Source organism: Salvelinus sp. IW2-2015, linkage group LG20, assembly GCF_002910315.2.
Source record: "Salvelinus sp. IW2-2015 linkage group LG20, ASM291031v2, whole genome shotgun sequence".
Classification (NCBI taxonomy): domain Eukaryota; kingdom Metazoa; phylum Chordata; class Actinopteri; order Salmoniformes; family Salmonidae; genus Salvelinus; species Salvelinus sp. IW2-2015.
In genome coordinates, this window is record NC_036860.1 from 9272513 (window position 1) to 9284068 (window position 11556).

General features: G+C 43.6%; 1 protein-coding gene across 2 annotated transcripts; it reads right to left on the bottom strand.

The window, feature by feature from the left end:
- Positions 1-686: 686 nt before the first annotated feature.
- Positions 687-9509, bottom strand: LOC111980290 (beta-1,3-galactosyltransferase 1-like). 2 transcript variants are annotated; one of them, XM_070449177.1, is made up of 2 exons: positions 8907-9509; positions 687-2631 (listed from the first exon to the last, which is right to left on the bottom strand). In XM_070449177.1, exons 1-2 carry the CDS (start codon positions 8939-8941, stop codon positions 1401-1403), a joined length of 1266 nt encoding a protein of 421 aa, XP_070305278.1. In that variant the 5' UTR covers positions 8942-9509; the 3' UTR covers positions 687-1400. The 2 variants fall into 2 exon arrangements, with proteins under 2 accessions (XP_070305278.1, XP_070305279.1); XM_070449178.1 differs by lacking the exon at positions 8907-9509 and adding an exon at positions 3002-3090.
- Between the last annotated feature and the right edge of the window lie 2047 nt (positions 9510-11556).

Sequence of the window (11556 nt, forward strand, 5' to 3'; positions counted from 1 at the left end):
TCAAATTCTCTCCAGCTGTCCCATAGTAATGAACAGTCGGGACAAGACAGACAGGCAGCGTTTCTCAGCCAGTCTAAATCATGAATCAGCTGGCATCATTTTTAAGGATATAAGAAATGTAAATTGAAAAAGTCAGACGAAATGAAGTGCCAGAGTTTGCATTCTTTCCAGCTTCAGTTTGAAGTGATTGTGTTGTTGGCTGTGTTGTTGGCTGTGTTGTTGGCTGTGTTGTTGGCTGTGTTGTTGGCTGTGTTGTTGGCTCCTCTGAACAACAGTGTCCTGACGAGTGAGAAATGTTTTCTATGCGAGGCGAAATTGTGCTTATTTGCTCATTGTTATGGATGTATCAAAATAAATGTCACTAGAAAACAGCTTAAACAAATGCAACTACTGTTGTTATTCTGGCTGCACTGTTTGAYGTGACTGTAAGTTAGCCGTGGTTGGCTAGCTAGCAAGCAAGGGATAAGAACGCTGCCAGCCAGTATGGCAATGGAACATTTAGAACAAATGACTGGGGTGCGTCCATAGATACAGAACAAAAAGACTGAACAACTGGGTCACGTCTCTGGCAACCGAACCGATAGAACKAAAAACCAGCCGGCTTGGGTAGCTACCCTAGATTTGTGTCAGGACTATATCTTGTGGAAGGATGAAATAGAATGAATAAATTCATCAGAATAATGTTTTTAATGAAAATATGTCAATCGTTATTTGAATATGTTGGTAATCCATTGTATAAAAGTGATAATGTCCGGTGTTTGGGGGATATATTGACAAATTTGCCCACCCTTGACTTTGTCTCAGGCCTAACAACACCCGTGCCAATATATCCTTGGGCATTATCATTTAAATAATCTCTGAACCCAGAACCAAACCAGCGCTGGTCCCCCGGCTAGCTTCTCAARAAACTAGTTCATATGCCTTATAAACATAAACCATATGATCTTGTAAACCTTCTAGTGACCATACATAACTATGAGCATGGATAGATCTTTGTAACAATGATGAGAACTACTCAAGTAGTAAATTACTCATTATGTACAGTTAGGCCATGAAATAAAAACATTTATTCAAATAAAGTAGAAAAATAACTCTCACACACAATTGTACCTCTGCACATTTCTTGTGGTCACGTCTCAGTACAATAACTTGTTCCCCAATGTAGATTTTTCTTGGGGGTTGCAGTAACTCACAGCACCACAAAGGATATAAGACTGGAAGTGTATCTAATCCAAATTCAGTAACATCATCATGATCATTAAACATTTTAATCAAAGTGGAAATGCATTACAAATTCACCAGATTTACATCGTTGGCAAGAACAAAAAACGAGGAAGGGATTGGTACATCAGTCAGTTTGTTGGGGTATGTGATCAGCAGGGAGGAAGTGATGTATGAGATCAGCAGGGAGGACCAGGTTTGTGTAGGTCTGTCCATGCGTTGACCTGGTGAGTGATACTGTATGTGGTGGTGGCTATCAGCCGTGAGTAGGTGCAGCGGTCATAAGCCACAGGGGAAACATGGAAGAGGTTTCCATTGGGGGGGTCAGTAGGCCGGATGCCCAGGTGTCTCATACACAGTCCCAGATACACATCCTCTATGTAGACGGCTTTAACATGCCTGGACGCCTCCACCAGCTTCCTGGGGAGGTCTAAGGTGAAGACATAGCCCAGGCCCAGAGCGTAAGGTGGATATACCGGTTCAGGAAACACCTTCTTTGGAAGATACCATTTGGATTTATGGGCTCTTAGAACAACACCCCGTCGGGCCACTAGTCCAGTCATATAGTTCTGCTTTGGAGCGTGAAGCAGCATGTTGACCAAGGTGTTCACGTTGAGGAACATGTCTGAGTCGATCTTCATGGCGTAGGAGGCGTTGGGGCAGCGAGAGCTCAACCACTCCATCATCACCATGGTCTTGATGGTCAGGTTTTTGTAGCTGTCTATGAAGTCGCTCTGCAGCAGATCCTGGTGCTCTTTGCTCTCCTGCAGCACCTTCTCCTGGAGCTGCTCTGTCTCCTCTCCACTGGGCAGTCCCAGCAGGAAGAACAGACGGACCTCTTTGCCCAGTACCTGCCTCTCACTGCCCCAAGTACTGCGGACGGCCTCACGAGCGTCCCTGTTATAGGGCGCCACTGGCACCATCAGAACCAGGAAGGGGTTCTGCTCCCGGCATTTCTCTGGCTCATCCAGGATGAAGATGTACTCTGATGGGTATTCTACATGGTACGGTCCTGGGGACAMATACGGAGGAGGAGTGGCCCGAACTGCCTTGACCTCTGTGATCAGATCAGTGATGGTCAGTGCAGACGTGACGGAACTAGTTTCATTATGTGTTGTGTTGAGTTTGATGGCCTGTTGAGTAGAGTGGATAAGTGAAGTCTGACGATCTGTTGAATTGGCAGATGCAGTTTCATGAGCGTCTATGGTAAAGTCAGTGAAGTTGAGAGAAACTACTTCCCTACTGGTGTTGACTGAACGACCATGGTATTCTGCCCACCATCTTGGGASACACTCTGCTGACCGGTGGTTGGTGAAGAACAAGATGGCCGCCACTGTGACGAGCAGGATGAGGAAACGGCAGCGAACACCGGACCAGCAGCAGTATCTGCTACCTTCTGCCATCTCCTGACTTGGAGGAGAGAGACAGAAATTGTTAAGTCGTCCTTGTGCATCCTTGAGTTGTATGAAAAATGGGAGTCTCCTCATCATTATGTTTCTATGGCATTGATATATATATATATTAACACAGAGTTAACTAATAGCTTGGAACGTCCTGATTTGATTTCTAGCCACAGAGACTCAACAATGACGCGATTTGAACTCCTGGAATGATACTTAGTTTGATGTTAAAACAAAACAGCAGAAAAGACTTCTGAACTGCATGTTATCACATAGATGTGTCTTCTCTCATTGATCCAAATAGAAGAGTGGCAGTCAAATGCAATGCTTGATTTCTGAGTCAAACAAATGAGATGCAGCCCTTTGGGGTGTTCACCCACCTGTCTCAAATGAGGTGCAGCCCTTTGGGGTGTTCACCCACCTGTCTCAAATGAGGTGCAGCCCTTTGGGGTGGACACCCACCTGTCTTGATCAATGAGAGAAGACACAGAGTCTAAGATTTTTTATATACTTTTTTATTTTCACCTTTATTTAACCAGGTAGGCTAGTTGAGAACAAGTTCTCATTTACAACTGTGACCTGGCCAAGAAAGCAAAGCAGTGCGACACATACAACAGAGTTACACTTGGAATAAACAAACGTACCGTCAATAACACAATAGAAGAAATCTATATACAGTCTGTGCATATGAGGTAAGATTAGGGAGGTAAGGCAATAAATAGGCCGTAGTGGGGAAGTAATTACCATTTAGCAATTAAACACTGGAGTGACAGTTGTGCAGAAGATGAATGTGCACGTAGAGATACTGGGGTGCAAAGGAGAAAAAATAACAATATGGGGATGAGGTAGTTGGATGGGCTATTTACAGATGGGCTATGTACAGGTGCAATGATCTGTGAGCTGCACTGACAGCTGATGCTTAACGTTAGTGAGGGAGATATGATTCTCCAGCTTCAGTGATTTTTGCAAGTCGTTCCAGTCATTGGCAGCAGAGAACTGGAAGGAGAGGCAGCCAAAGGAGGAATGGGCTTTGGGGGGGGTGACCCATGAAATATACCTGCTGGAGCGCGTGCTACGGGTTGGTGCTGCTATGGTGACCAGTGAGCTGAGATAAGGCGGGGATTTACCGAGCAAAGACTTGTCGATGACCTGGAGCCAGTGGGTTTGGCGACAAATATGAACCGAGGGCAAGCCAACGAGCGCATACAGGTCGCAGTGGTGGGTAGTATATGGGGCTTTAGTGACAAAACGGATGGCACTGTGATAGACTCCATCCAATTTGCTGAGTAGAGTGTTGGAGGCTATTTTGTAAATGACATCACCGAAGTCAAGGATCGGTAGGATAGTCAGTTTTACGAGGGTATGTTTGGCAGCATGAGTGACGTTTGTTGCGATATAGGAAGCCGATTCTAGATTTAATTTTGGATTGGAGATGCTTAATGTGAGTCTGGAAGGAGAGTTCACAGCCTAACCAGACACCTAGGTATTTATAGTTGTCCACATATTCTAAGATGGCGGAGTATACATTGTTGGATTACTTTATGGTGGAAACATTTATTTATATAACAACTTCCGAATCAATGACAAAGTACTGTATCACCAAGTAAAGGTTAGTGAAGAAAATCCTGATTACGGAGGAACAGCAGCAACACCTCGGGCGCTGGCCAACAGCTCGTGCACCACCATGGGCGCTGGGCAACAGCTCGTGCACCACCNTCACCTTTATTTAACCAGGTAGTCTAGTTGAGAACAAGTTCTCATTTACAACTGCGACCTGGCCAAGATAAAGCAAAGCAGTGCGACACAAACAACAGTACACTTGGAATAAACAAACGTTCAGTCAATAACACAATAGAAGAAATCTATATACTGTCTGTGCAAATGAGGTAAGATTAGGGAGGTAAGGCAATAAATAGGCCGTAGTGGCGAATTAATTACAATTTAGCAATTAAAACACTGGAGTGATAGATGTGCAGAAGATGCATGTGCACTTAGAGATACTGGGGTGCAAAGGAGCAACAAATAACAATATGGGGATGAGGTAGTTGGATGGGCTATTTACAGATGGGCTATGTACAGGTGCAATGATCTGTGCGCTGCACTGACAGCTGATGCTTAACATTAGTGAGGGAGATATGATTCTCCAGCTTCAGTGATTTTTGCAAGTCGTTCCAGTCATTGGCAGCAGAGAACTGGAAGGAAAGGCAGCCAAAGGAGGAATTGGCTTTGGGGTTGACCCGTGAAATATACCTGCTGGAGCGCGTGCTACGGGTTGGTGCTGCTATGGTGACCAGTGAGCTGAGATAAGGCGGGGCTTTACCTAGCAAAGACTTGTAGATGACCTGGAGCCAGTGGGTTTGGCGACAAATATGAAGCGAGGGCCAGCCAACGAGCACATACAGGTCGCAGTGGTGGGTAGTATATGGGGCTTTAGTGACAAAACGGATGGCACTTTGATAGACTCCATCCAATTTGCTGAGTAGAGTGTTGGAGGCTATTTTGTAAATGACATCGCCGAAGTCAAGGATCGGTAGGATAGTCAGTTTTACGAGGGTATGTTTGGCAGCATGAGTGACGGATGGTTTGTTGCGATATAGGAAGCCGATTTTAGATTTAAGATGCTTAATGTGAGTCTGGAAGGAGAGTTTACAGCCTAACCAGACACCTAGGTATTTAAAGTTGTTCACATATTCTAAGATGGCGGAGTATACATTGTTGGATTACTTTATGGTGGAAACATTGATTTATTTTAATAACAGCACATTTTATAAACTTCAACTAGCCATGGGAGTTCAGATGACACCAGTGACTTCCGAATCGATGACAAAGTACTGTATCACCAAGTAAAGGTTAGTGAAGAACATCCTGATTACGGAGGAACAGCAGCAGGTGCACCACCTCAGGTACTGGACAACAGCTGGTGCACCACCTCAGATACTGGACAACAGCTGGTGCACCACCTCAGGTACTGGGCAACAGCTGGTGCACCACCTCAGGTACTGGGCAACAGCTGGTGCACCACCTCAGGTACTGGGCAACAGCTGGTGCACCACCTCACGGTACTGAGGCAACAGCTGGTGCACCACCTCAGGTACTGGGCAAACAGCTGGGTGCACCAACTCAGCTACTGGACAACAGCAGGTGCACCACCTCAGGTACTGGACAACAGCTGGTGCACCACCTCAGGTACTGGACAACAGCTGGTGCACACCTCAGTACTGGACAACAGCTGGTACACCACCTCAGACAACTTTAGTTCTGCCAGAGGTTCCTCTTTACAAGGCTAGTCATCACAGATTAAACACCACACACAGAACTCCATCATTTCATTACTTTGAATACATCAAACTATAGTAAAAAACAATGAAACATGAAAATACACCTACCTTCTTCCTCATTCTTAGTGCCATCTTCCACCATGTTGGAAATCTATCTAGCTGGGGATGGCTTCCAGGTCAGGTAATCCCACCTCGGTCAACTCTTGTTGTGTCACCACATAAATACATGTGGCAAATGGGGGGTTATTGTGATTTGTATACAATGTGTCAATCTCATGCTGTTAACCTGCCACTTTGTGTGTGTGTGTGTGAACCATAGAGATAGATAGAGCACTCTGTGAACCAAAATGTCAATTATAGCATGGGCAGCGCCATTTAAGACTTTCACCATTTGAAGTTGTCAACTCAGTGTAATTTCCAATGGGTTTGAGAAGATCATATAATCCATTCAGGTCAGCATGAGGGAATCAGCAAACATTCCATAACTGCAGCTGGCAGTAAATCACCAAGCTTGGCCTTATACCTGTTCAAACAACACCCTCCAGGGGGCAGTATGCACCCTTTCAATTTGTTAACCAACTCATAGAAGTAACAGAAGAGGATAATTGACTACTTCWGTATGGAGATGGCTTCAATGGCGCTGCCCATGCTCTCACAGACCCCATAATGGGACAGATACAAGGTTGAGTCCTCTAACTGTCTCTATGGTTTGAGCCCAACTCATGTTCAGTTGTTTCTGAGTGGACACACCTGTGTTATATCCCTTTATAATGAGGGATGTACCTGTCACAGGTGTGACCAATTTGCATGTTTAACAAATCAAGCCTTTCTATTGGATAATTGTTGGATCATACGATTCAAACTTTGTTATATTTTAACCCCTGTGTTTTTGTGTTTCAGGTAGCCGCTCACAGGAAGTCCTGCAGTCCAGAGGCATGGTGGAACCTTGGGCATGGTGGAACCTTGGGCATGGTGGAACCTTGGGTTGAGCTGAACGATTAGATGAATGAGAAGCGTTAGTATGGACACCTTCCTGCTGGATCGACACGTACGACATCGTGGTCCAGGTCCCACCAATATCCAGCAACTTCACACAGCCATTAAAGAGGAGTGGGACAACATTCCACAGGCCTCAATCAACATCCTGATCAACTTTATGCAAAGATGTCGTGCTACATAAGACAAATGGTGGTCACACCAGATACTGACTGGTTTTCTGATCCACCCCCCCACTTTCTTTTAGGTATCTGTGACCTGTATTCTCAGTCATGTGACGGCCATAGATTAAGACCTAATGAATGTATTTCAATTGGCTGATTTCTTGCCTGTGCCGCTCGGGCATCGCACATCCATATATTCTTATTCCATCCCTTTACTTAGATTTGTGTGTGTTTGGTAGTTTGTTATGGAATTGATAGGAATTACTGCACTGTCTGAACTAGAAGCACAAGCGTTTCGCTACACTCGAACTTACATCTGCTAACCATGTGTATGTGATAAATAAATTAATAAAATGTTGTTGAATTCAATTGACTGATTTCCTCATGTAACTCAATATAATCGATGAAGTTGTTGCACTTATTGTTCAGTGTATGTTTAGATACAGGACCAGTCAAAGGTTTACAACACCTACTCATTCCAGGGTTTTTATTTGTATTATTTTCTACATTGTAGAATAATAGTGAAGACATCACAACTATGAAAGAACACATATGGAATCCATGTAGTACCCCCCAAAAAAGTGTTAAACAAATCAAAATATATGAGACTCTTCAAAGTAGCCACCCTTTGCTTAGATGACACCTTTGCACACGCTTGGCATTCTCTCAACCAGCTTCATGAGGTGGTCACCTGGAATGTATTTCAATGAACAGGTGTCTTCAGTAGCTGAACGTGTTATTACTCCAACCTTGTGAAAGGGACAAACTGACACGTTTTCGTCACAAAACAACTTCATATCGAAGGAGTACCTTTAGATTTGACGGCCCGCACAATCGCAGTTCGACGCGACCGTTCGACCCGAAGACGTGTTTCTATGCGTGAGTTTAGCGAACCGAAAGTCTCCACGACAAGAGGGATTGAGGATTTCTATTGGAGAAGCAGTGTCTGCCTGTCTTCATACTGCACTGTCTATGTTTGATAGAGGAAGAGGAGCCAATTCCCCCAAAATGTGCCCTTCCAGCGCGCCCAAGTCAAGCTGTGTGTCTGTGTGTAAGTGAATGAACTCCTTAGTCATGCTGTTATGTCTCCACTAGGTGTCTAAGTAAGTATAACATGACACGATGTTCACACCAGGCTGTCATGGTAATGCTGCGTTTATTAAGATATCTAAAGCTATTGCAAAGAATGACATGATTACGCTATAGGTAAGCTATAAATATATTTAATTGACCTTTAATAATGTGGTTGCCACCGGTTATAATACGTTTATGAAATGTTTATAATGTTATGAATGCATTATGGGTAAGTCATAGTAAATGGTTACTTGTGTAAACTTTAGTGGTTCAATCTGCTGTCCTGTTGTAACTTGCTCTCCCAGTGTTGTCCATTTTTAAATCCTATCGAGGTAAATTATATACTGTGAGCCGTCCAGTGATTTTGTTAACCATTGTATCTGGAGGCGAAAGAAACACACATCTGTTTAGGTGAGGTGCTGGCTAGCAGAGTAGAACACCTGTTTAGGGGAGGTTCTGGCTAGCAGAGTAGAACACCTGGTTAGAGGAGGTGCTGGTTAGCAGAGTAGAACACCTGGTTAGGNGTGCACCACCTCAGGTACTGGACAACAGCTGGTGCACCACCTCAGGTACTGGACAACAGCTGGTGCACCACCTCAGGTACTGGACAACAGCTGGTACACCACCTCAGACAAGCTTTAGTTCTGCCAGAGGTTCCTCTTTACAAGGCTAGTCATCACAGATTAAACACCACACACAGAACTCCATCATTTCATTACTTTGAATACATCAAACTATAGTAAAAAACAGATGAAACATGAAAATACACCTACCTTCTTCCTCCATTCTTAGTGCCATCTTCCACCATGTTGGAAATCTATCTAGCTGGGGATGGCTTCCAGGTTCAGGTAATCCCACCTCGGTCAACTCTTGTTGTGTCACACAATAAATACATGTGGCAAATGGGGGGTTATTGTGATTTGTATACAATGTGTCAATCTCATGCTGTTAACCTGCCACTTTGTGTGTGTGTGTGTGAACCATAGAGATAGATAGAGCACTCTAGTGAACCAAAATGTCAATTATAGCATGGGCAGCGCCATTTAAGACTTTCACCATTTTGAAGTTGTCAACTCAGTGTAATTTCCAATGGGTTGAGGAAGAATCATATAATTCCATTCAGGTCAGCATGAGGGATCAGCAAACATTCCATAACTGCAGCTGGCAGTAAATCACCAAGCTTGGCCTTATACCTGTTCAAACAACACCCTCCAGGGGGCAGTATGCACCCTTTCAATTTGTTAACCAACTCATAGAAGTAACAGAAGAGGATAATTGACTACTTCWGTATGGAGATGGCTTCAATGGCRCTGCCCRTGCTCTCACAGACMCCATAATGGGACAGATACAAGGTTGAGTCCTCTAACTGTCTCTATGGTTTGAGCCCAACTCATGTTCAGTTGTTTCTGAGTGGACACACCTGTGTTATATCCCTTTATAATGAGGGATGTACCTGTCACAGGTGTGACCAATTTGCATGTTTAACAAATCAAGCCTTTCTATTGGATAATTGTTGGATCATACGATTCAAACTTTGTTATATTTAAACCCCTGTGTTTTTGTGTTTCAGGTAGCCGCCCACAGGTAGTCCTGCAGTCCAGAGGCATGGTGGGACCTTGGGTTGGTGGGACCTTGGGTTGAGCTGAACGATTAGATGAATGAGAAGCGTTAGTATGGACACCTTCCTGCTGGATCGACGTGTACGACATCGTGGTCCAGTTCCCACCAAATTCCTGCAACTTCACACAGCCATTAAAGAGGAGTGGGACAACATTCCACAGGCCTCAATTAACATCATGATCAACTTTATGCAAAGAAGATGTCGCACTACATGAGACAAATGGCGGTCACACCAGATACTGACTGGTTTTCTGATCCATGCCCCACTTTTCTTTAGGTATCTGTGACCTGTATTCTCAGTCATGTGACGGCCATAGATTAAGACCTAATGAATTTATTTCAATTGGCTGATTTCTTGCCTATGCCGCTCGGTCATCGCACATCCATATATTTATATGTGTATATATTCTTATTCCATCCCTTTACATTTGTGTATATTAGGTAGTTGTTGGGGAATTGTTAGATTACTTGCTAGATATTACTGCACTGTCTGAACTAGAAGCACAAGTGTTTCGCTACACTCAAAATTACATCTGCTAACCATGTGTATGTGATCAATAACATTTGATGAATGTATTTATTTCAATTGACTGATTTCCTTATGTAACTCAATATAATCGTTGAAGTTGTTTCACTTTTTTGTTCAGTGTATGTTTAGATACAGGACCAGTCAAAAGTTTTACAACACCTACTCATTCCAGGGTTTGTATTTGTATTTTTTTCTACATTGTAGAATAATAGTGAAGACATCAAAACTATGAAAGAACACATATGGAATCCATGTAGTATCCAAAAAAAGTGTTAAACAAATCAAAATATATGAGACTCTTCAAAGTAGCCACCCTTTGCTTAGAGGACAGCTTTGCACACGCTTGGCATTCTCTCAACCAGCTTCATGAGGTGGTCACCTGGAATGTATTTCAATGAACAGGTGTCTTCAGTAGCTGAACGTGTTATTACTCCAACCTTGTGAACAGGACAAACTGACACGTTTTCGTCACAAAACAACTTCATATCGAAGGAGTACCTTTAGATTTGACGGCCCGCACAATCGCAGTTCGACGCGGCACGACCGTTCGACCCGAAGACGTGTTTCTATATGTGAGTTTAGCGAACCGAAAGTCTCCACGACAAGAGGGATTGAGGATTTCTATTGGAGAAGCAGTGTCTGCCTGTCTTCATACTGCACTGTCTATGTTTAATAGAGGAAGAGGAGCCAATTCCCCCAAAATGTGCCGTTCCAGCGCTCCCAAGTCAAGCTGTGTGTCTGTGTGTAAGTGAATGAACTCCTTAGTCATGCTGTTATGTCTCCACTAGGTGTCCCAGTATGTATAACATGACATGATGTTCACACCAGGCTGTCATGGTAATGCTGCATTTATTAAGATATCTAAAGCTATTGATTACGCTATAGATAAGCTATAAATATATTTCATTGACCTTTAATAATGCGGTTGCCACCGGTTATAATACGTTTATGAAATGTTTATAGTGTGATGAATGCATTATGGGTAAGTCATAGTAAATGGTTACTTGTGTAAACTTTAGTGGTTCAATCTGCTGTCCTTTTGTAACTTGCTCTCCCAGTGTTGTCCATTTTTAAATCCTATCGAGGTAAATTATATACTGTGAGCCGTCCAATGATTCTGTTAACCATTGTATCTGGAGGCGAAAGAAACACACCTGTTTAGGTGAGGTTCTGGCTAGCAGAGTAGAACACCTGGTTAGGGGAGGTGCTGGCTAGCAGAGTAGAACACCTGGTTAGGAGAGGTGCTGGCTAGCAGAGTAGAACACCTGGTTAGG